Genomic DNA, 25459 nt, shown 5'->3' on the forward strand with positions numbered 1-25459 from the left:
TTAAACTATGCTGCTCATAGTTAAAAAACTGTAAACTTCAAACACAGCTATCGTATCAGACTAGAATTCACGTTGTAGCACCCGGCACTGCTTAGGTCTCTGACTAAAGCAGCCAAATGATGCCCCAGATTTTTAAATGGAGGTTATAAATGCTCTTGAATGTCCACAGAAAAGCCGAAACCTCAGGTGTCTTTCTGATTCTTTTATTAATAAATACCTTAACAGCACCAATGATATTTGAACATAATCTTGCAGTGCTGTGCACGGCAGCTCCTTGGGGACATTGATGAGACACATCTGTATTTTCATGTACAGTTGATCATTTTCTCCTTTTGTGTTTCTTGTAAACAAAGCCATCTCTTCCACATTTAACATCTTCCATAAAATTGATCAAATCAATACCAAATAAGAGGGAAATGCTCATTTTAATCAACTACCTCCTTTGGTTTAAGGTGACTCAGTAAGTCTCAGGAGTGCTACAACTTAAAACCAGATTGTTGTGGTTCCTTTTAAAAACATCTTTTCTTTACATATGTGTGCACACATGTTGAAAACAAGGTTTTTGGCCACCTTAAAGTTCCGTGTGTTTGAAAGTACATTAGCATGAATATTTTGACAACAAAACCAGGGAAAAGTGTATTTCTATACATCAGAGATCTGTACATGAATAAGCATTTATACAAATATAATCCACCAAATATTGGCTTCTACGTACAATTCTGAAATATGGTGATTCATTTTGATTTCCTAGCCTTCAACCATGCTGACACTAACAGGAACATTTCAGGCTGCTTTAACACCCACAGAGTATGTTTGTTTTATAAAGTGGGCACAGATATCTCTTGCTGTATTTGTACTTTACTTATGAATAAATTAAGTGGTAAAGTGAAGCTTGAATAACATAGTCTGTGGTGTAGTAACATCAGCAACTGCAAGTTCCTGGCCATCCACAAGCCCCAGTTCTGAAACAGAAAGAAAAGCTTAATTAATTTAATTAAACCCCTCTTGCCTTTAAAAGAAGCCAAAAAAATTTAGAAAAGCTATTCCCACAAACCATAAATATGATGAAATAAAGCTGCAAACAGCTCCCTGGCTAAATTAATATTAATCTAATTTAACCAGGAAACAGACCTTGTTGAGAAATACATATAAAACTCTACTGAAGTGTGTTTTATTTACAGCAGTTATTTGGTTGCTTTATTGCAATGTTCTGTGCATCTGCCTGCACTTCACCTTTAAACAATTGATATACCTGAGAAATGTGAAACTGAAACTCAATGTGTATTGAATGTATAAGGACAATGAAGCACATTCTACTGCATAATGCAAGATAAAACTAAATATCCACACAGAGGGGTGAAACTGACTTTCTCTAACTAGAAAATCCATGATACCTTTTAGTGTCTTGGAAAGATTTGGCCTTGTTCGTTCTTCAATTGAAGCTACTGTCTGCAAATTATAAAAAAAAAAAAAGCCAAAATATTTTTTATTCAAATTCAATAAATTTAAGTAAATTCAGACTATTAAAGTCAATTATGTATGTTCAGATTACCTGTAAATAAAGTGTTTTATTTCCCCCAAACATAGTTGCTGTGATTGCAGGAGATTTCATCTGCCTATATAAAAAACATTTAAAAACAAACAGAACACAAACCAGGCAATGAGGTTAAATATACATTTAAAAATTACCTTTCTCAAGCATTAAACTAACTAATTATCAAATTAGTCAGAATGGTTGCAACTTACAATGAAGCATTATTTGTCAAGTAATCCAGGATCTCCTGCAGTTTAGCTGATGGGGAGATTTCTATGTTTTGGGGAAGCTGGCTGCAGGCTGGACAGTTCTCCTGCCACAAAACAGCACAAAAATACACATTATATTAAAGATGATTTTAGAACTGCTGCTAGTACAGTCTCCAAAGTGTTTGTGTTGTGTTTTTTTTAAGTTTTAGCTCTAGAAATATTATTAGTTGCAAATATTAATGAGAAAACCCATTTCCTTCTGAAGTTTGTCAGATTGACTCCCAACAGCACTTAAGTATTTAAGAATGACAAATTCTATCTGACATAAAATCCAATACTACAAACTTCCAGATCAATTTTTGCCAAAATGTCTTTTTGAGAAAATCTGCCCATGTGTCATCTTAGGTTTGAGGATCTTATTTTGTAGTTCTACTCTGCAGAAGTCGCTGTAACTACAGTAATGCTGTAGTTTCCATATTTATAACTTCATAAATATTGTTATTCAGTGCTAGGGGCCAGTTGATTCAATACTGAGGTTCAAATATACACACGAAGTGCATGAATACAAATCAAGGAAACAATCCTTCAAGCCTTTAATGGCACTAACCTTTCTTTCAGCTTCAAAACTGTATGTATATAATCCATCCACATCATTGAACACCAAGTAGTTGTTAAGAGGAACATATGCACTGTAATGGAAAATATGTCAGTGTTGATGCATGGCATTCTGCTGGAAATCAGATATTAATAAGAAATTAAATACCTTGTGGCTATTTTAAAAACTTCTGTGGCGCAAACAGCTGGAATGAGAAAAAAAAATAAATAAAATTCTTCACCTAGCTCTACCAGACATGCAGAGACCACACAACTGTACCAAAAGTGACAAAAAACAATTAAATATAACAACCTATAAAGAGAAAAATAAACATCTGAAGGCAGCTGGTAATTCTGTGCATTAACACCATAGATTTGGCACTAATCTAAGACTATATCAAGCCTATGTACTGTATTTTGCAACTTTTCTCCCCAGCCTTAAATGCTTTTGCTCTCTCCCAGAGTCATAACATTTATTCAGTCACATACAGTTTCTCTATGGAAAACAGAAATGAGACTGTAAATCAGACACTTTTAAAAATTACTATTATCCTCTCCAAATTCTCAATTCCAAATTGTTGTCCCACAAAACTCTCAAGTCAGTAAGGCAGAAGTGAAATGAGTTCTCTCAGCATACCTGCAATTACTGCATTTGTAGAAGCTACTGCTGGAATAATTCGTTTAACCACCCCTGTAAAAACAAAACATACAGCTCTGGGTTTTCCAATAAACTCCATTGAGAGACTACTTTTAGACAGAATAATTTCAAAGGGAGAGTCCAAAGGTACTTTCAAGTGTCCAGGAATTTCTGTAACAAACAGGTGTAATGATATGCTGCTGCAGTAGTTGGACACTTTTTTATTTTAGGAATGGATCAAGCACATTAAAAAAAAAAAAGCAGGTATCAAACAAAGAGAACTACTGAACAAACTCTGAAGCAAGTATTCTGTATTTAACACTGGAAATGAATGTTCTATTCCTGCTTAACTGGAGAAATGCACAAAGGAAATAGTTTTGTACTTGGTTAGTGTTTAAAAACTGATTAAATGAGTGTCAGCATAGTGCATTTGCATGTGAACAGAGGCAGGGACAGCAGAGAGGAACAGATGCTATAGACTTAAACAGCCTGAACTGGCACAAAATGTTGCTATTGCTAAAAAAGACAGTCAAGTCCTTTTGTTTCTATTCTTTGACCCAGCAAGAATGGTCACTGTGTAATGTAAACTGTGGAGCTGCTCCAAGTTAAAAATAAAATGGCAAAAAGAATGTTCACTTTTATCCCCGATAAGTTCCTCTGATTCATCATGAATGCCCGAACATCTGATTCGTCACAGAAATATTTGTGCTGGCACAGGAAACAAGCTGCTTGCTTCTGTTTTAAGGGAGAGAAGAACTATCTCAGCACAGCTGTCAGCTTAGTCATAACAAATACAAAGAATGCCAATCCAGCCTAGGTGCAAATGGCACAACTTGGTGAAATGCCATCCCCTTACCTTGGGTGAGTCTGTAGGTAACACCTTTAATATTAAATTGTGATGCTCTTTCTAAAGACTTCTGGTAAATCCACTGTATATGTTCAGGGTCATCTCCATCCAGTGCAACACCTTCTACAGTAAAGAAATTATAAAAGTTCTTCAGAAACACAGCATTCTTTTTGTCTAAAAAAATCCCTGTTTAAATTTAAAATTAATACCCCATGAAGCTATTGAAACTTGACATTTCAAACAATCAAAATATTATTTTTAGAAAACTCTTTAGTTTTAACACGTCCTATACACAAATTATCATCACTGCACTATTTATAGAGCTGTTACAGGTTACATTTTAATTGAGGAAAAACACTGTGCAGTGTGAGAAACATGAGCAAATATGGAACTGGAGAGTGAGCTCAAGAAGAGAAAATCCATCTCCAGCTCAGAGGAGGCTTAGATTTAATATGACAATGAACCACACAAGGATAAGAGGCAGGATTGTTTTAATGAAAGTATACACCCAACTCAAGTTAATTAAAAGGAGAAATGTTCATTTAACACCAGTACAATGCATTAATTACCTCCAAAAGGCTGTTCCTTTGGCCATTGCAATATCCTGACATACTCAATGCAATGCTCTGGCAGTCTGGGCATGGATGCAATGGTGCACATGGGAAAATTGACCTGGTTGGGTAGGGGAGGATAACCAGCAGAAACCATGATACGTTACATGTAGTATTAAGAAAAGAAACCAGCAAAGCAGAGGAATATGAAAAACTGGCAATTTCACTGGCTGGATTACCTGTGGTGGGTAAAGCGCAAGTGTGCATTCAACACATGCTGTCATACCAGGAATAATCACACGAACATTTCCTTTGAAACCTTCTGTCCCTCCATCTATTAGAGGTATGATGGAACTTGGATCCAGGACACCATCTTCATAATGCAAAAATGACATCTAACAAATAAAGTGGGGGGGGTGGTGTTGGTTTTTGTTTAGTTTGGGTTTGTTAAATAAGTTGCAGGAAGAGAAAAAGTCCTAAAATTTTATTCTTAAAGGTACACCCAACTACTGAGTGCTTAATATACAGTTTATTTTAAGGGCATATAAAACAGTACTTATTTGTCAGTGCATAAGACTTTATCAATCACCTTCACCCTCTACCTCCTCCCCTTACTCCCCTGATAAATGCTGTTTTTTGCTATATATGTTCTTATACTTCATCATAACAAATGGTTGGTTGGTTGGTTGGTTGAAGATTTGATTTTTGATTTGTTGTTTTGCTTTTGTAATCTTTTACATATTTTTTTAACTCCAGATCATTATTTTATAAACAAATTCATGATAAAAGTACCAGCTTTCTGGTCACTGAATTCTGTAACAGTGCAGCTCCAAATAATGGCATTTACAAGCAGCATGATAAATACTGTTCAGGTAATGAAGAATAAAATCACAATGGGAACATCCAGAGCAGCTCTGGAGTTTTCTTTCTTGATTTTCAAAAGCTGACTGCAGAAAGCCACAAGCAATAAAACCTAACTTTGAAATTATCACTGCAGGGCACTGCACAAATGTTGGCTAACACTTCTCAAGAAAAGGGCAGGTAAGAGAGCCTGCATTTCATCCTGCTCACAGAAAGAAAACAGAAATAAGTAAAGAAAGCTGTGAGTTTCAACGCCCCTCATTCATTTCCATGACACTTCTACACAAGTATGTCTAATTTTAGTCATCTAAATTCAAGCAATGATCAGGCTTTAAGAAGATTGAAAACTTTACCAGCATGCCATTTATCCATCTTCTTGCAATTATAGAGTCCAGCCCACAAACAATAATATGAAACTCTAGGGAGGAAAAAACATTATTCAAAATCTATACTAATGCAAACTTCTTAAAACAAGCAAAGTACTCTGTCCATAACAGAATGGACAGTGACTGTAGGTTAGCTATCTCCCCTAGATTACCTGTATCATAGATGTATTTAAATTTTGTCTACATGTTACTTCTACTTCCAGCATACTGTGGAAGACTAAAATAATTAGCAAACTACCAGGAAAAGCAGTGAGCAGCAACATCTGCAAGGTTCCCCTCAAGCACCAGTGGGTGTTTGTCAGGCAAACAAATTCCACTTACGTCGATAGAAGCTTTCATCCATGTCTTGAATCTTTTTAAAATATCTGAGTGCAAGACCAGTAAAGGAATATATTTATAGTTAAGTTTACTGCTTTCTATTTGCTAACCTAAAGCCAAAATATTATCTATTTTATTACTGTAATTCTATATAACATCTTCCAAAAATCTATGTGATCCGAGATTCAAATTCCCACAGCTGAAGCTGTGACATCTCACAAAACTAGTAAAGGGCACAGTGGAATAATCCTAAATGGCAAAGTTCAGCAGGTGAAATGTTTAGGAAGCTCAAAACATGGCCTCTCACAAAGTCCTGTATCAGTAAGTGCTACTCTGTGTTAATGAACTACCTCCTACCAGTGCTTACTCAAAACTCTCTGGTGAATAATTCCAGTATCTCAGTGAAAATTACAGTACTGCACCTGAATAAAAACACTCAGTGGAAAAATGCAAAATAATTTCTGAGCCTTTCCCATGCCGATTCCCTGTATGCTAATGGCATAGGAAAGAATTCTCAACTCACCAGCTAAATGAATGTGCTCTTTATTGTCTGAGAAACAGGATGGCAGCAAAATACTTTAGATACTCTTACCACCTACAGACTTTTCTAGGATACTGAAGCCTTCAGGGCTTCTCTGCAAAAGGATACGGTACAACAGCACAGTTGGGAATGCGGCTGTTCAGGAATTCTGCTGCAACTTCTGCTTTTGGTCGCCCCACATCCTTCGGTCTGGGAAAAACCCAAGCAATTCCAAATGCTTTATTTTAGCAGATTTTGTCTCTCCAATCTCGACATTGCAATACTGAATTAAGTGGCTAATTGTTACTTTAGAACAATTTATTTAACTGGATAATATTAAGGTATCCAACCCAAACTGTTCCAAGATCTCTATAAAGCACCAGATGTGAGAGCCTCAGAATTAACTACAGTCATCAGTACCAAAAAAAATCCAATGATTTTTCACTGTACTTGGATAAAAAAGGTACCAGAAAATCTGAGATCTCAGTCTGTGTGCATTTATTCCTTGGTGTCACCTTTTCCATTAGTCATACTGGAATGGCAAGGAACATAAGTTGATTTTCTTCATGCCAGAGATCCCAAGATAAGAAGAAATCACATGCAACATTTAGTTAATTCTGAGCACTGTTGTGACATGAAGGTCCATAATCTTTAATGACCTCTTATCCAACCAAAATAATGAATATATTAACATGTTTTATATTAAGGTACATTTAAAAAGACCCAGAAGTTAAACTGTGAAAATATAAAATGTCACTTACCGAAACAAAAACTGTCGATTAAGGTTAGAAACATCTATAGTATCCATGTCAATAACATGGATCTGTCTGAAGCCAGACAGTGCCTGGGAAAAGAAAAGGTCAGCTTCATTTAACAGGAAATTAAATGCTCACAAAGCTCCAGAATTCACTCCCATGCCAAAACAGCAACCCTTGGAGGAACAAATGAGGCTCCTCATTGCCTGTGCAGACAGGTACATGGTCATTCTTTGTTCAAAGGGGTTTTGTTGGGCTGCTAATGCTGGTTCAGACAGATGGAATTAATAACATTCCAACAGTCAGAGACAATGCTTTCCTGAAGGCAATATTGCTTTGGCCTACCTAATGCTAACACAGGGAAGCCAGCATTAGCCTGATCTACAAAGGGAAACTGCAGTATTCCTTCATGGCTGGAGTAAATCAAAAGAGACCATTGGGGAAAAACAGCACAGAATTTAAGCAAATACCATAAGCATTTCCATGCTTGGCGGGAATAGGAAAATAAAGTTTAATTCCTTGAAAAGGCTTTTCTAAAATTGCTGTTAATGTTTGGAACATTGACCATTTTCACAGGTGCCATAAATAAGTCTGGCATTTTGACCCAGATATCACAGTTCAAAACAAGGCATTGTTCCTCATGGCACTCAATGCTAAAGCAGGAGGCAAATACAAAAATCACCCTCCTAAGAACACACTGAACCTCTGACAGAAGCTCTGCCTCGTCTCCATTTGCATGCAGATCATCACTACATCTGTCAAACAACTTTACAGTAAAATTGCTTTAAAACTGTATTGTGGATCTGATCTGATAAAGTGATAACATCAGTCACACACAAACAATGTGAACTGCAGTTAAAGGAAATAAAGGTTGTAAAACATGGAGTTTAGAGAAAAGAAATGAGTTGTGATGTTCTGAATTGACTGTAAAAAATTTGAGTCATATACAAAATATGTTTTTTCCTTTAAGACTCCATCCTTTTACATATAAAGACTTTGAAACTTTTCCCTTTACATTTTGTGAACAGAGCTATCCTATGCATAATAAAAGATGCACAGAAATCCTTGTTCCCAAATAAAAACATGGGGGAGTAATAGTCCAAACTATCAAACTCAAATGGGATGTAACAGGGATACACTGAGATAAATGTGAGTACTTGTGAGGAAAAGAACCACAATAAAAGGGTAATTAATTAAACTCTTGCATTCAAAAAAAAACTTCTTTGTAGCATTAGGAGTATGATTTGTCCTTAGTTGACTTCATTTCCCTAGATCTGGCAATTAGGGAAAATCACCAATATCAGACTGGATCTAAGGCATGCAATCTTCACATAAAGCAGCCTGCTGTACCTCAAGACAAGCTTTGAGACAGCTGAATAAACAATATGCAACATGTGAAAATATCACCTTTCAAGTGCATTCTTGATCTTTATTGTCTGTATCAACATGTATTTTACACATTTGATTAGAACTTTAAATTCTAGTAGCTATATACAACCAAAACTGCAAAATTAGCTAATTGAAAAAGATAGTTTTGTCAAGAAAAAAAAAAAATAAATAGAGACAATTCTAAGAAGGAAAGGGTCAAAACAGAGTAATTACCAGGTTTTTCAGGAGTTCACATCCTAATCCTCCTGCTCCAATAACTAGTACTTTACATGTGCTTAACAAAAAATCAAGGGCCTGCAGAAAACATAAAACAAAATATTAATACAATCTGTCCTTTGTTTCATAACCCTTCATAACCATACAAACATGTTCCCATAAATTTTCACTGCCTAGTGAGTTACAGATAAAGCAACTTTGCATTTGCAGGACTAATTATATATTGGACTTTAGTCAGTTATTGACTTCATGCAGTTTCTATATCCCCACTTAGAGAGAATTAAGACCTTTTCTGATATCAATATATTACTTTTATATTATTTTCAAAAAAAGTAAGATCCACTCTTATTATTATTTAAGGTGATAATGCTTTCCTTCTTCAAATATTTCAGTGATATATAATACAAAATAAATCTAAACAGATAAACAATGTTGCTGGACAGAAAGAATTGAAAATGTTAAGTATATAATTGCTTTCTGTGAACTGCTCTACTTGACCCCAGTCTCCAGCTAGTAAATAATGGAACAGTACATTAAAAAGGTAACAGGAAAATACTTTTGACCACAAGCACTGAAACAACATGTACAACTAAAGAAGAAAAGCAGAAGAAATGCTTAAAATATTCTACCTACTACACATTTTATCCAGTTCTCAAAGTACTCATATTAACACTAATTTCTTCTTTAAGTACAATAAATTATTCCCTCTATCAAATAACTTAAAAAGGGAGATATAAATGTGCTATTTTTCATATGAAACTCAAAAACAGCATTATTCATACACTGCTATATGTTTATATATGATAACAGCAAGCTTGAAGTTGACAACTTAAAAATACAAACTTATGAAAAGAACACAACATGTTCTTCTAGGACCATAATGTTCAGTTGATTAAAACACAAGCTTTTCATGCAGCTTTAGTACTCACACATTGCTGGTGGTCAATTAATAAACCTGTTTACATTAATCTGAAATACACTCTACAGATATTTGATTGAAATTAAGTCTTTCTCACTTGAGTGCCTGGCTCGAAATCGGGATGTGTGAATGGTCCAGATCGCTCGAGGAACTTCTTTACATGGTTCCAGCGACCTTCCCAGTCTCCAGAGTCCCCACACCCACCATCAACAGCCATTCTGCACAGAACACAGTAAATTCAGCTGCAAAATCAGACAGGAAAAGCCACACCTCTAACTTTCTATACAAAGAACACCTAAATTATTGACCATTCGTACAAATGCATCTGCATATTCTTTATGCCTGTAAGTTATGCACATCAGCATTTGCATGAGTGGGTTTTATTTGTGGAACTAGAAAGCAATAATATAAATATGCACAGAGGGGAAAAACAACCCAGGCATTCCAATAAACCCACTGATTTAACAGTTACTAGTAAAAGTTGACCTGCAGTGAAAAAAGGGTCTAGTCTTATTACTTTTATTTCCCTCAGCTTTGAAGAGGACACAGAAAGAGAGCTTGTTCCTTCAGAATTTGAGGGTGATGGTTTTTTCATCAGTCAAGTCTTGTATCTTTTTTGACACTTTGTAACTGCAATTGTGAGGCTCTGAATAAATTAATAATTAATTAAATAAAATTAATAAGTAATGTGACCCAACATCATCCTCTGAATCTTCAGGGTAGTTTATTTAGACAAGTATTTTTAAAAGACATGAATCTTGAATGTTCTTCACCCTCAAGTGATACCATGGAATTAGAACTGCCCCATTTTTCAGGCATCCCCAAGCCTGTCTGCAGTAACAGTCTCACTTGAAAAAAAATGAATATTTGCAGTTATCTTCCTTTAAATTTTCACGGCAGAGTTTTACATCAAATACTCCACTACCCTTTTCTCCTTTTGCAGGTCACTTTTAATAGTACATAAGTATAGATTTAAATTTTTAAGAGACTTACTGGAATAGTTCAAAATCAGCTCTCAAGTAATTTTCTACTATAAGATCAACACCTACTTCCCTATTAAATAAATAGTAGTTCCACTCAATAAATATAATTATGTTCTATGTTAATATAAAACTAAGTTTGTTATAAAAGAGCTCTGCCAATCCTGAGTAGCAAAAGATATGCCACCACTGATAAAGTGTTATCTGCTTTCTCCTATGAAGCACTATGAAAAGCACTTGTCTAATAACTCTTTGGTAAGGTTTAGAATTTATTATAATTTCCTCATAACTCATTTCAAAATCAAAGGTAAATGTGGTGAAAACATCTAGAGTGAATTCTTCTATCTTCACAGAATTCAGAACTTGGAAAACATGGTATGCCAATAGTAACTCACAGGCAACTGATTTTGCAGAAGATTTTCAGTAATGGGGAAAAACTTCTCTAAACTGCAGGAATAAATAATTCATAATTCACCTGTGACGTCCCTGCTCACGGCAGCGGGTTGGAATGAGATGATCTTTAAAGTCCCTTCCAACCCAAACCTTTCTAGGATTCTATGATAATTTGATTGCAGACTAAACTCTCCTCGTTAACTGTTGAGGGAAGTCACTTACTACATGAGCAGTTAAATAACACCTACAAGAATGAACTGAATTCATAAGGGTCTTTTGACCTCAGGTGTGCTTTCATATCTTCTCCAGTTTTCACAATAATGTGAAAATACACATATTTCACATAATGGGAAATAGTGTAAATAAACACAACACCCCCTCTGCAGAACCCCTCATCTGCTGTACACCAGATTTCAAGGGGTGCACTAAGAACTGACTTAAGCAAATAAAATGGGTCAACAGACATCACAAAAACTGCTTCTATGGATATTATAGTGTTTAGTGTTTCTGCAAATGAGTGTGGAAGCTGTGTTTGGTGACATTAAGAACAAATATTTTTATTCTTTTATATAGTCCCTAAAAACAGCTACTAAACAGCAGCACTCCTTTTCTGTTTAGATGTGTATTTTCCTTCCTAAGTGATAAAAATTATAAGATCTAGTTTCACTTTTGCAATTATACTAGTTTGTTTTTTAGAGAGTTGGACATTGTGGAGATCTGAAACACATCAGTAACTCAACCTGAGATTTTATGTTTTATTTCAGAGACAGGTATTTCAAGTGTTTAATTTTTGCGCCGGTACAGCATGACCAGATATAAGAGCTCAACAACATTCTTATTTATTTTGTTATTTTCATTTTCAGTTTTGTTTGAAATATCAGAGCACCACAGTCCTTACACTGCTTTAAGCTCAGACTTTTCCCTGCCACCTTCACATCTGCAAAGCTCCATGCTTTTGGGGGACTTGGCATGCAGCCCTCCCATCCCACATGCCCAGGGAATGTTGTGACCCTCATCCCGACACACATGCACTGCCAGTGCCCGGGCAGGCCCGCCTGCTCCCTGGGGCAGAGGGACACAAGCACATGGAATGGAGTAGTTAAGGGGTGGAAGCAGATGATGCTAAAGATTTCTCAACATTCGTTTTCACGGCCTTTAAGGCAAGTGCGTAGATTTGAAAGAGTTTTAATGTGCAGAGACAACTGTTCTGCAGTCTGAATTTTTAGTTTTCAGCCAAAATTTAAGTCACCTGCTTCTAGCCTAGAGGCGCTCCCAGGTCCCTGACCGGCAAGGCAGCTTTTCCCCCTCTCGTCACCAAGCTCTTCAGCACACCATGCCAAGCTGCGAGCCCGCAACTCCCACCCCGCTCCGGGGCAGCCCCTCGCTCCTCTCCCCGGCAGGTTCCTCTCCCCAGCCCTCGCTGCTCCAGGGCCCTGCCCCACCTACGCCAACCTTTCCTGGGGCTCCCTCCTCCCTGCCCGCGCCTCCCGCGGGCCCCGCAGCCTCCTCCCAGCCCTCAGCTCCTGCGGGGCTGCGGCTCGCCCTCACCTGCCCCCGCCCCAGCAAGCGCTGCCCCTGCCCCGCTCGCCCGCAGCCCCGCACTAACCCATCCGCCAGCAGCTCCTCTAGCCTCCTTCTTTTCTTCTCCCTAAAAGAGAGAGAATAAAAGAAGGGTCAGTATCGCGCTACAGAGACCGGGGAGGAGGGAGAGGGGACCCCGGGCCCGGGGCAGGGCCGGCCGAGCACACACATACAGGGCACTTACGGTTCCTCACCATCCGCCATAGTTCCCTCTGCTTCCCACAGTGCCCCGCGCGGGGCGGGGCCGGCCCGGCGGGCTCAGCGCGGCGACAGCGGCGACAGCGGCGACAGCGGCGACAGCGGCGACAGCGGCGACAGCGGCGACAGCGGCGACAGCGGCGACAGCGGCGACAGCGGGCACGGAAACCGCCGGACACCCCCGATCCCTGGCACAGAGACTCACTCCCGTCCTGCCTGCTCGCACCCGCGGGATCTCCCTGCGCCCGCATCGCTCATGATCACAGAGTAGTGCAATGGTTTGGCTTCAAAGGGACCTCAAAGCCCATCCAGTTTCACCCCTGCCATGGCAGGGACGCCTTCCAGTACTCCAGGTTGCTCCAGGCCCCGTTCAACTTGGCCTTGGACACTTCCAGGGATGAGACAGTCATCTGGGCAGTTTCTCTGGACAGCCTGTGCCAAGGCCGCGCCATCCTCACAAGGAGGCATTTCTTCCTAATATTTAATCTAAACCTACTGTCCATCAGTTTGAAGCCATTCCCCTTTGTCCTATCACTCCGGGCCCTTGTAAATAGTCTCTCTCCATCTTTCTTGGAGCCTCCCTTTGGGCACTGGAAGGCCACAATTGGGTCACTCCAGAGCCTCCTCTTCTGCAGGCTGAACCATCCCAATTCTCTCAGCCTTTCCCCACAGCAGAGCTGCTCCATCCCTTGAATCATCTTGGTGTTCTCCTCTGGACTCAGAACTTCCTGGGAGCCATGGAGGGCATGCTCAGGGACGAAGTGTGTGGAGATCATAGTGCCTTAAAGCCTTCAGGAAGGCTGGAACCTAAATGTGATCAGGCTGGGGGTCACTGCCTGCTGCAGTGGCTTTTGTCTTATCAGCACTCCCTGGGCAGGGCCTGGACAGGGAGCACACATAAACCAGAACCAGTGCAGCCCAGGAAGCAGATGAGCAGAACTTGGCCTGCACTCAAATCTTGGGGTCCAAACTTTAGGGATGTAAGTCCTTCATGGAGGGAGCTGTGAGAAGCAAGTGGCAGTCTGCTTACATTTTGAGAAGGATTTTGATGCTTGGCGCAGGAGCGCAGCAAACCCGGGGTGATGCAGACAGCCCCTGCTCGAGCCATGGTGGCTGAAGTGTGAAAGCCTGAAAACACAAGTGCTCCAACATTGACTGCTGGGGTCACCACAGCTGCTGGCACCAACCTTTCCCTCCAAAGGCACAGTCACCCTGTTGTCCATTTTAGGAGCTCTCTAAACACAGAGACTGGTTTAGAAAGGAGACATTGTTTAATCTGTACAGGCGGAATTTTCAACAAATCAAGCACTCCAGAGGGTAAAAAGTTCCATCTATTATATAGTAAAATTTACATGAACCCGCCTATATACTACATCTTCTCCGCCCTCCTAATGCATATTTATTTAGGTGATGTAATCTTACGCAATGCCTGAAAACCAAAGTTCTTTTTTCTCATTAGGCAAATTCTGTTGTAGAAGTTATCAGATGACATCAGTCACTTTGCAAAAGGTGAGAAAATTCAGCCTGAAGACAGAAAATTCACCTTGAAGCCCACTAACAGAGCCCCCCTGCCATGGGACACCCCGCAATGCCTCCTTGCCTGGGGCTGACACTTCTCGTGGTGCCCTCCCCACTCATCCCTTGCTTCACAGATGATGCCAAGTGGCTTCCCCACGTGAATGCTCAACGTGCATCACCACTTGCTGAAGGAACAATGAATTTACAGCGATTATTGACAGCAGCCCCTGTCAGCTGCCAACCCTGGGCGGTGACACACGCCCGTCGTTTGCGCTGCCGCTGCTGCTCGTTCTCTCGCGGGTTCAGCGGGGCGGAGCGGCGGGCCCGGAGCGGTGCCGGTGCCGGTGTCGCTGTCGGTACCGCTGTCGGTGCCGGAGCCGCCCCGGGGCGGTGCCCGGCGCTCCCGAGCCTGCGCGGCGGCGGCGGCGGCCATGGAGGTGCAGGTGGCCCCGCTGCGGGCCTGGGACGATTTCTTCCCCGGCTCGGATCGCTTCGCCCTCCCCGACCTCAAGGACATCTCGAAATGGAACAACCGTGTGGTCAGCAACCTGCTCTACTACCAGACCAACTACCTGATGGTGGCCGCCGCGCTCGTCTCCATCGTGGGGTCAGTGCGCGGCCTCGCGGTGCAGGGCCGGGACCGGGACCGGGGCCGGGACCGGGGCCGGGGCTCTGCGACCCGACCCGGAGCCACGGGAAAGGGCCCGGGCGGGATGTGAGAGTACAGAGGCGGGGGAGCTGCCTTTTCCCTTCCTCCTTGCTCCTTTCCCCCTCTTTTCTTTTTCCCCTCCTCTTTCCCCTTCCTGCCCCTCCTTATGCCTCTGGTTTTTAAAAACGTAGGGGCCTGGTCTACAGCCTCCCTTGGCGGGGAGACTCGAGAGCAGTCAGGTTTGTGATGTACTGGTGGGGTGTGACCGCTCTGAGGGCTCCCGGTTCGTTATCTCCCTTTTCCACGGGCTGCTCGGCAGCCCTGTGCCCAAGGCGGAGGCTGCGGACACCGCGCCGGGCAGAAGGCAGCGATGCTGGGGCTGCGGGATGTCGCTGCTCCCGGAGAACGGAGCCGCATCCTGCGCAGCGATCTGTGCTTCCTCCTGAACCCGCCCAGCGGGGCTGCTCAGGCTGAGACACGCTCAGCTTTAAATTTTAAAAAAATGCATAGATAAATTCTGCTCTCTGTTACTGTTCCAAAGTAATGGTCAAGGCAAGCCATTCTTATTTCTGAACTAGCTCATACCGAAAAACTTGGCTATAAAATAAATAAGGTACGCCTTCATTTCATTTTGATGGGCAGGATTCAGACCTTCGAGGTAGGACCATCCACTGATAGAGTGTTGTGTCACACCCAGCATTCCTGAAGGGAATCAGGAAATAACCTTATAGTCACCTTCTGAATCATAGGCTATGTGACTCTATTTCAGGTACTGCTCCAGGATCTTTGGTCAGAAAGCTCTTAAGCAAGACATGCAGCAGAAATTATGATTAAGCTTTTAATATGGAAACTGAAATACTCCACTCTTCTTGACAAGCAATGCACAAATGCTTAAATTGGAGAACTGCCCAGCCACCAGGCCAGGGTGGCTTTGGCTGAAGTACATCTTATCTCTTATGTTGCAGAGGCTTAAAATGATTCTCCTAAATCAATTTTTTTGGGGGGGTGGTCAGCATTCTGCATCCTATTAAGGCTTCTGAAGCTGTTGACCCAGCATCCAAGGTAATAAAGGTTCTCTGGCTCACAGGGGACTTTGACCTGTGCTCTGTGGAAAGACTGGCTCAGAATCCTGCATTTTCTTCTTGGTGCCTATGATGGTTTCAGGTTCAGTATAGTGGCATAGACCTTGTTCTTTTGTCTTTTGGTGGGGATATGTTGCAGTGATCTTTACAGACTACTAAGCTGGCAAAATGAGACTTCATGGCCTTGCTGTTCTTCTGCCACTTCATTCTAGACTTGTGTGTTCATTTCCCTTGTTTAGCAGCACAATGCTGTAGTCAGCTCTCAGTGAACAGGTAAATCACAGTGTCTCTGGAATGCAGGGGACAGCTCTTCTGAAGATGGGAAAAGAATGCAAATAGTTCTGGTATCTCCAGTCCTAAAACAGGGATTGCAACAGCATTTAATCGCCCTTCTAAATTCCTCCTTTTGAACTCTGATTACTTTTCTTCGGACCAAGGGAGATTTGTCTCCCACTTATTTCCTGCTAATGTACTGAAGAGGGAGGTGGAGGAGGAAGAGAGCCACAGAAGATGGAAACTAATATCAGAACTGCAATTATAATATCTTAATATTGACTGATAATCCTCTGTGTTGAACAAGACGTGAAGTGGGATCTTTATATCAATTTTTTTTTTTTTTATTGCATGTTTTGGAGTGTTTGGTATATGATGAACCTGATTCTTCTAAAGCAGAAGTAAAATCAGATAAAGAATCCTAAGGGAGATGGGACAATACCTCAACAGGGAAAAAATATCCATTTCTTTTAATAAAAATATTTTTCATTTGGCCAGACTCTGGCTTTGGAAGAAAGGTAAAGAAAGTTCTCCTGATAAATTTAAATTGATGACTAAGTTGTCTTTCACTTCATTCTGTAATGGGCAGGAACCTCTGATAAATGATGAATCATGGCTTTTTAGGAACTCCAGGGCTGTGTCCAGGTCTAAGGGCAGGATTATTGGAACCACTAATGGAGTGGTCTTCCTGTGATCAAAACTAAACTTAGCCTATGACCAACTCTACCTGCTCATAAACCATGTAATTATATAGACAGACTTGAAATGCAAAGATAGTATTTTCAGCTATTGTACTACTGTGGTTGTGCTGGGCTGACACAGAAATTGTAGCCTGGAGCTTTCTTGATACTGGAAATACAGTGCTTTGTGCCACAGCTTCAGTTTACTGCCCCTCCTACAACAAAGCTGACCTCTCCAGCCTTTTACCTTCTCTCCACAAAGTATGGAATAACCTTACCATGAGCATAGTGGAATTCTAATGATCTTTACTGCATCGTGTCTCTGCCTTTCTCCTTCCATTTGCCTTTTCCCGTAGCTACTGTTACCTGTAAAGGAAGTTCTGTGCTTTGCAGTAACGCAGATTTTACTTTCAGCCTACAGGACTGGGTAGAAAATAATAAATCAGCGAACAAGAAACTAAAACTTCTGAATTAATAGCATTCCACAAATACAGGTAGAAGGATTCTGGACCTGTCTGCTTTTTCTTTTTCCACCCCTACAACTCTGTTGCAGGAGATTGCTGATAAAAACCAAGATCTTGACAAAATTCTACCCTTTCTCCCAGTTGCAGAGGAACTGGACTCCCTGTTCTTACTCTGAGCCACAGCCCTGTCATTGTGAGTCCTGTATGAATTTTTATTAAAATCGGGGCCTTCAGTGCCTCCCACATCTTGCAACTTCCCTCAAACAGTCAATTTGGTTAATAAGTGAAATTTGTCTGTTCTTCCACCTACTCCAACAAGGCCTCTCTATCATGCAGTTCAAACTTAACTACTTTAAATTAATGTAATTTCATCTAGGCTTTTGTTGCCACGTACTTGCTAAAAATTAGCTTCTAAATCTGACAGTTTTAAAAAAGCGTGCTGAATTTCAGAATGCTGCATCAGAGTGCTCATTCTGTCTTGGAATAATGTTCTCCTTGCAGCCTGAGGTTTGATGCCTCTTTCCTTTGCCACTTCTTCAAAGCATCTACTGTCCATCTATACAACCCCAGCAATCAACAACTGTCATATTTCTTTTCCTTGTTTCTTCCCCAGACCCCTACCTTAGCTGATGCATTTCTAGTGATTCCCTTTGCTGAAACAAAGGCTCCAGGGCAGCAAAATATTTAGTTTCTCTCGTGCTTGATGAAAGATTGAGTGTGCAAAACACATAATTTTAAAACATGTTGCATAATAATCTTGGTGCATAACTTCATAAAGGCCTGACAGTTCTGCAAGTGGGAATCTGTCTCCTGTTCTCAAAACCATGCAAGTGAGCAACAGTAGGTACAGAAGCATTGCTAAATCCATGAATGCTGAGGGCTGTCCCTTGAGACAATGTGCTATTTACAGTTTTATCTGCTACCTGTAGTTACAGCTGTGTAACCTCAGTGAAGCTCAAAGTATGGGGCGAGAGGAGGTGGAACTTGGTCTTTCAAATTATTTAAATTAATACAAATGAGCACATTTTAGTGCTGTAACCTGCCCAGTCCTTGGGCTGTGGTGGAGCAAAAGGCCTTCTGATTTTCATGCTTATTTCAGCCTGTCTGGGCTGCTCTAAATAAAAAAACGTTCTCGCTGCCAGTCTCCTACTCAGCGCCTTTGTTCAGACTTGCCTGGTCACATGCAAAAGAAACAGATGTGACAGCAACTGCTGAATAATCACCCCAAGACAGCCATCTAAAATGGAGATGATATGAGGATGGAGCTATCTTGCTTTTGCTTTTTATGTGGCCTATCCTATTTCTGGGCTTGTGCTGCCGGAGGCTACTTGCCTTACACAAAGGAGCTTGCCAAGCTCTTTTTTCCATATGCTACAGCTGTGTGTCCTCCCCCTCTCCTGCTGTAAGGCTGTGCACAAGTGTGCAGGTATGAAACAACCTGACAAGAAGAGGTGATGTGATAGCTCACTGAAAGCAGAGCTTTTTGTGTTTTCCTGTTCCTTTGTGAGAATTCTGACCTGTTTTGTGATGCATGTAGGGCAGAGCCTAGAAATATGAATCTAGTTTAAAAAAAGAAAGTATTTCATCTTCATCTGTTTCTGTTGGCCAGGGGTAGCTGCCAGTACTTCTTCCCACACAATTGCACCCCCAGCATCCCTGCTCTTCTGAGGCTGCTTCTAACAATACAAAGTGTCCTGTGGTCCTACTTGACACAGGACAATGCCTGTGTCCCTGCAGCCATCCATGATGTTTATTTTCATGTATTTGTTTTCCCTGTCTCTACTTTGTATCTAGGTGGATGCTGAAGGAAGCCTGATATCTGCAGGGCGGCAGGAAACTGAATCTGGGTGATGGTTTTCCTGTCTGTCACCCTGTCCCAGCCATACTGGAGGTCACAGCATCCCTCCAAGGTTGTACCTTGTCACCACAGAAAACAAAGGAGATGATCCAGCTGGGGTGCTGTGGGCTGTTGGCACCCCAAATGCTGTCAGTCCTGCCACACTCACTGCTTTCAGGATCAGAGATGTTAGTGGGTTTTATGTCCAACCCTAAAAGAGTTTCTTTTCCCCTAAGTCCTCTGAGCAGTATAAACTCAAGTCACTGTAACCTTGCAATGCTGTGCATTACATTTTTAGGTATTTGAGGTCTCATAAATCCCTGCTAAAGGGAATTATATTTAGAAAGTATCTTATAACATACTTAAACGCTGGTCACTTACCTTTTCTCTGCATCTCTGAAAGACATCCTGCCTCCCTGCCTGAGCACAAATTGGTCCCATTGTGTTCTGACCTTTGTGTAAATAAGTCCAATATCAGTATTGGTGGTTCAACAGTAAGGTGACTTCTAGAGCTGTTACACAGCTCTCTTTTTCCCCAGTCTCTGTTGTTCTAAAATTACATATCCCTGTTTTTTCCTTTTTAGATTTTAGCTATTGTGTTATTGAGAGCAGTGTGCCAACAGATCTGAGTGAAACTGGATAATGGAGTTCTGTCTTCCTGAAAACTGCCATTGTTGTAGAAGAATTTTCTATGTATGAATTTCTAGGATAATCTTAGTGCTGTAAATTATGCTGTGGGCGAGTCAAGCAGTAAAGGGTGGCTTTGGCATATGACACCCTATGCAGCAGTGTAATCACCAGTAGTGAAGTCTGTGGACACATGGCTGATAGTTTGAATACTGGTTTTCAGTGGCAACTGCAATCCCCATCTGTGTTCCTGTGGCTCTGAATGCCTTCACTTGATACTTCTGCTCACTGTTGCCTTGTACACGTTGGAATGCAGCCCACTTCAGAAAACATGTGATTCAAATCCCTTTCCTCAGAAAAGAGGGATCTTCTGAATGCATTCTCCCCTCACCCCTCTTCATATCCCTTACAGCCAGTCAGTTATACAGAACCTGTGTAATAACAGAAAGAAATGTAGAGCAGAGAAGTCTTTGTCTCTTCCTTATAAATATGGAAGGATGGTTCTTCACCACAAGTTTCTGAAGTTGTAATAAGAGTAGGGATGATAAGGCTTTGAGAGTATTTTCCAGGCAGATTCAAAGTGTAATGTGGAGCTCTGCCTAGATCTTTGTTGCTTCCAGGATTATCATGTCCGTGGATTTTTAGTGACAAAAAAACAAAATTGCTGTGAGTTGTGTAAGTTTGGCCATTTCTGCTCCAAGACAGCTGAGGTGTAGAGGTGAATCCTACTTTAAGAATCTCATATGTCCAGTAGTACATATATAACCCAGGCACCAGTGTGGTCCAGTCGTGAGTCACCCTCCTCCTGCTGCAAAGGAGCACAGATGAAACTGATTTCTTTCCAGAGCAATGCTGTTCACTTTTTCCAGCCTGGAAACTTTAGATTGACAGTTCAGAGCTAAATATAATCTGGCTGGCTACAGGGAGTGACTCAAATGCAACAAGCAAGTCTGGCCTGTCACCACTTCCAAAAAGCCCGATTGGCTTTTCAGCATGAGTAGCAGAAGCAGGTGGGGAACAACTCTGAATTTTAATCTTTTTCTGTCCAGTTGTCCCATCTCCTGTTGGCACAGGATTTCCTGACTTGAAGGATGAAGAGCCAGTCCTTGCTCTGAAATAATTCTTGGGGGTTCTTCCTGCTTCAGGAAAATGCTCCCTAGCACTGCAGGTAGAGTGTTGGCAGTACCAGTCCAGCAGCAGATTTCTTCTGCCTGGGCCGGATATGAAGCACAGACCACAAACCATAACATCCTCCTTGGCAGTGGGAAGTGGATGAGCTGCAAAGTCTGCAAGAGTAAACCTTGAGCATGTCTGGCTCTATTGGGCGGTGTCATGCTGCTGCCATAGTTGTAATAGCCCAGAGGCCTCAGCTGCTGTGTAATCAGATCAGTGCATGTAAAAGCCAGAAAATCAGAATGCACATGAATTCACATAACTTAATACTATTTAAGTGAAATATCATAGAGCCTGGACTCTTGGTGAGTACAGGAACAAGCTCAGTGCTGAACACTTGATTCTGAACAAGCTCTAAATACTTGGGAAAGCAGTTTGAGCAGGTGATGGTCTTGCTTTTGTCCAAAAAAAGGGACTTGCTGTTTATAGTCCAAAGCTGATCCACTCGATGGCTTGGTTTGCTTGGAAACTCTGATAACAATAACAGAACACAAACCTCAGCAGAGCACAAACCTCGGCCTCTCTTGCCAGTCCTGACTCTTCTTCCTGTAAGGCTGTAAGGCCTTTATCACATACTCCAGTTCCTTCTGACTCTCAGGCATGCTTACTTGGGACTGGGCTTCCATCTGTTGTGAGGTGAGCTCCTTTTGCAGGTTCATACAATTCTTTAGTAAACCAATGAGGTTTATTGAGAAATGAGAAGTAGTGAAGTAACTTCCTTTACTCAGTGTTCTACCTTTCCCTTTTTGCAAACCTAGACAAGATAGCGTGAAGAGCTAGCTCATCTCAAGGCCTAGCCTGAGCCTGGTTTTGGCCATGTGAAGGGAAAAGATCAGTCAGTGTTGTCTCTATGTGCTGTCTGGGTATGCTAACTCTGGGTGTGATATCAAATGAGTTGATTGCAGAGGAAGGAGGGGCCCTGGTGGGAAGTCCTTCTGTGATAATGTACTGCAGAAACACATCATCCTGGGCTAAGCTCAGGAAAAGAACATAAAGATTATCCAAATTCGTGCTAAGGGTTTCTTCTTCAGTTGTACTTTTTACTTTATTTAGGATGACCTTGGTGAAGGTCTTGACAGCAGCAACTGCCTTTCAGTGCCTAATCCCCCTAGTAACATTACCACTGAGCTGGCTGCTCCTATATGGACAAAAGTAATGAAGGTTCCTGAAACTGAACTCTTTTTTGTTGTTGTTCCTCTTCTCCAGGTTTCTGAGTCCCCTGAACATGCTCATTGGTGGCACTGTGGTGGTGCTGGTTTTCCTGGGGTTTGTGTGGATGTCACACAACAAAGATATACTCCGCAAGCTGAAGAAGCAGTACCCAACCACATTTGTCGTGGCCATCATGCTGTCTAGCTACTTCTTGATCTCCTACCTGGGAGATGTCATGGTGTTCATGTTTGGGATCACACTTCCTCTCCTCTGTAAGTATTTGTTCTCTTCTCTGGGAGGGCAGAGGTGTGTGAATTGAGCTTTCTCAAACAAGTCTGTAGAGTGTAAGTCAGCTGTTAACTTTGCTATCTGAGTTTAAATGGTCCCAAAACAGAACTGGGGGAGGGGACACAAAGGAGCATAAGCCATCTTTAATGTTATTATTAAATGGGTACCTGTGGTTACTTAAGCAGTCATTGATACGTCATCATCTTCCAGTGATGTCACAGTGCTGGGAAGCGTCTTAAGTGCTGCAAGAACTATGCATTCCTTGGGCATGAGCAATTCATGAGTGTGTTTCTGTCATGCAGTGATGTTTGTCCATGCTTCCCTGAGGCTCCGGAACATACAGAACAAGCTGCAGAACAAGATGGAGGGGATAGGCTTGAAGAAGACCCCCATGGGCTTCATACTGGATGCTCTAGAACAGCAGGAGGATAGTATCAACAAACTGGCTGACTACATATCTAAAGTGAAGGAGTAAGCAGCTGCAACGTGGCATTTCTGCCTGTTGCAGGAGTGTAGTTGCTATTTACTATTGTTCAAGCTTGCTTTCAGTTTATGTACAAAACAGGAAATGCATGTGGTACAGGTTAATAGTTGCAGGATACAGGTTTTCCAAGGTCTTCAGGGCTCCTCTAAGAACATAAGAACAGCAACTTTTTTTCTATTGTATAGCAAGATGTTCTGGTGTTTACACAAATACATATTTACTTAACCATGTCTGCTTGTCTCTTCTTCTGCGGGTAGAGGAGGAAGAGGTGGAAACCTAAGGAATGCAGTCTCTCAAACTGTCTTGTAACAAATTGGTCTGTTAAAGCAACATCCCTTTCATCTCAGTTCTAAAATATTGCAGTTTAGCCAGGTTATGCTGAGTAGCACCTTTCAGCCTGGTGATGCTCAGATGAGCTGGAATGTATCACAAGCAGGTATCCCTTGCATCCTCCAAATCCCTCCCTCAGGTGCTCTGTATTACAGAGAGCGTGTTACCAGCTTAACTGGCACGTGGTAAAACTGCAGTGCTTGTACCCAGTCTGGGTTCCTGTCCTCACCTCACAGCCCTCCTTTAGCAGCCCTGAAACAGTCTAAATAGCTGTAAGCATGATGAGTATACATGGCACTGCCTGCCAGTCCCAGTAACATTTACCTGCAGACTCTCCAAAATCCTCATCCATAGAAGTGCTCCCCTCTGTAGGAGAGCCAAACTTCCTTGTGTACCAGCTAAACTCTGGCCAAGCATGGGAGAAAAAGAGATAGTTTGGATGAGCTGGGTTTCTACCCCACTGATGTTTTTAAATACTGCTACTTTAGGACTTACCTGCTTTAGTCTGTACAGGCTGTTTGTAGATGGAGGTGTAAGTGTGTTCTTGAGCGTGGGTCATCTTTTTCTTTCTTCTCACCCAGAATGCAAAGATACAGGTCAAACATGCATCTGTTGACTCTGTATTTCCAACACTCCTCAAAGGAATAAACTGCATTTCAGGTTTACAAGTAAAAGCAATAAATGTCAAGATACAATTTTTGAAAACCCATTCCAAATTCATGAAGATATTTGCCTGTTAAAACTCCTGATGTTGAAAGCAGTGCGGGGGATTCTTTTATATATACACAACTTAACTGCCAGCTCTGACAGAATCATCTTGATAACAGGAGCTTACCAACAACAGGGGGGGAAAGTTGTCCAGGTGGGACTCCATTTCAAATACTCTTGCATTTCTCTTTTCTAACCAAGTAATTAATTTAACAAAAAAGCAAGGATTCTTGAAGTTGAAGCTTTTATGTAACTTGCCATGCTGTTTTCATAGTGAACTGTGTAGAACTCTGAACATGTCATTCCATTTAAGTGTTAAGGTGATCAGTATTTATCAAAAATGTCTGTATATTCCAGCTGAAGAGTCAATGGCCTGTTCCTCACTTGTAGCGCATGGTCTTTGTTTTTTGAAAACTGTTTCCACACCTAAAGAACATAGTAGCCTATGACTTCATCATTACAGTAGCATTTTAAAAACTGCACAGTTATGAAGAAAAATAAATTCTAATGGTTGGAAACACGAGCTTGTGCCAGTGTTTGTGGTTGGTGTGGTGGGGATCTGTCACCCTGAGGCTCGTGCTGGGGATTAAGCTGCTGGCTCTGACTGCTCTGTGTCAGCTTTGTTGAGACCAGAGAGACCTCTGAGATGAAATGTCCCAGCCTTGCTCTTGCAGTCCTTAAAACAGCTGCTCTACAGTGGAATACTTACGGTATTTCTTTGTGCAGGTTTGGTCTCTTATATAACTCTACTTAACTGGGATTTCACATTTCTGTTAATTACCTGCGAGGGATTTCTGCTTCTAGGATTACTGAGAGCTGTGCCTTGAGCAGTACTAGTGTCAGCTCTGCTGCAGTCAAACTAATGGTGTGATCTCTGTGTCTGCCTCCCTCCTCCTGCGATCACTGAGAGGCTGCTCGGTGGGAGAACATGGATCAGAGCAGAGTTGCACAGGTCATGCTCTATCCACCCTGGAAATTCTTGTTTGGCAGCTTCTGGGTGTAGCAATAATTGGTGCCCAGCAGCTTCAACTGGAGACTGTAAAGCACTATATTATATATTCCTTTGTGCTTCCCTGTCCCAACTGCTCTAGTCTGAGCTGTACCAGCCTGGCCTTGAAGCCAGTCTGGAGAACAGCAAGAGCTTTCCTGGGGAGTTACTTGGTGCATTTGTCACTTGCTGCTGTGCTCTGTGCAAGGGCTTGGTTGGAAGTACCAAGCTTCTTCCTTTCCTACTCTTTTACAAAAAGAGAAGGCTGCAATGAAAATTATTTTCATTTTTTATGTCACTTCCCTGTTATGTGATACT

The 25459-nt window shown here is 41.6% G+C and overlaps 2 protein-coding genes across 5 annotated transcripts; one reads left to right on the plus strand and one right to left on the minus strand.

Moving 5' to 3' along the window:
* Nucleotides 1-187: 187 nt before the first annotated feature.
* UBA3 (ubiquitin like modifier activating enzyme 3) lies at nt 188-12918 on the minus strand. Of its 4 annotated transcripts, none has more exons than XM_005522002.3 (18): nt 12875-12918; nt 12716-12757; nt 9834-9954; nt 8815-8895; nt 7219-7301; nt 6587-6667; nt 5941-5984; nt 5587-5651; nt 4612-4767; nt 4391-4493; nt 3831-3944; nt 2975-3028; nt 2507-2543; nt 2351-2432; nt 1747-1847; nt 1553-1616; nt 1395-1449; nt 188-962 (listed from the first exon to the last, which is right to left on the minus strand). In XM_005522002.3, exons 1-18 carry the CDS (start codon nt 12892-12894, stop codon nt 874-876), a joined length of 1392 nt encoding a protein of 463 aa, XP_005522059.1. In that variant the 5' UTR covers nt 12895-12918; the 3' UTR covers nt 188-873. The 4 variants fall into 4 exon arrangements, with proteins under 4 accessions (XP_005522059.1, XP_014107106.1, XP_087918037.1 ...); XM_014251631.2 differs by having other exon boundaries at nt 12864-12911; XM_088061911.1 differs by having other exon boundaries at nt 12885-12901.
* A 1797-nt stretch (nt 12919-14715) lies between these two features.
* ARL6IP5 (ARF like GTPase 6 interacting protein 5) lies at nt 14716-24676 on the plus strand. The gene is made up of 3 exons (XM_005522000.3): nt 14716-15013; nt 22398-22615; nt 22934-24676. Exons 1-3 carry the CDS (start codon nt 14838-14840, stop codon nt 23104-23106), a joined length of 567 nt encoding a protein of 188 aa, XP_005522057.1. The 5' UTR covers nt 14716-14837; the 3' UTR covers nt 23107-24676.
* Nucleotides 24677-25459: the final 783 nt, after the last annotated feature.

This window comes from Pseudopodoces humilis, chromosome 13 (assembly GCF_049639895.1).
Source record: "Pseudopodoces humilis isolate 2021_Gansu_Grassland_sample_001 chromosome 13, ASM4963989v1, whole genome shotgun sequence".
Taxonomy (NCBI): domain Eukaryota; kingdom Metazoa; phylum Chordata; class Aves; order Passeriformes; family Paridae; genus Pseudopodoces; species Pseudopodoces humilis.

Excerpts from the sequence above, each read along its gene's own strand:
- UBA3 (XM_005522002.3), bottom strand. The coding sequence starts at position 12,894 with ATGGCGGATGGTGAGGAACC. Across the intron at positions 9,955-12,715 it reads GAGGAGCTGCTGGCGGATGG|AATGGCTGTTGATGGTGGGT; the intron begins GTTAGTGCGGGG and ends TGTTCTGTGCAG. Across the intron at positions 3,945-4,390 it reads AAAGGAACAGCCTTTTGGAG|AAGGTGTTGCACTGGATGGA; the intron begins GTAATTAATGCA and ends TCTTTACTGTAG.
- ARL6IP5 (XM_005522000.3), top strand. The coding sequence starts at position 14,838 with ATGGAGGTGCAGGTGGCCCCGCTGCGGGCCTGGGACGATTTCTTCCCC. Across the intron at positions 15,014-22,397 it reads GCGCTCGTCTCCATCGTGGG|GTTTCTGAGTCCCCTGAACA; the intron begins GTCAGTGCGCGG and ends CCTCTTCTCCAG. Across the intron at positions 22,616-22,933 it reads GATCACACTTCCTCTCCTCT|TGATGTTTGTCCATGCTTCC; the intron begins GTAAGTATTTGT and ends TCTGTCATGCAG.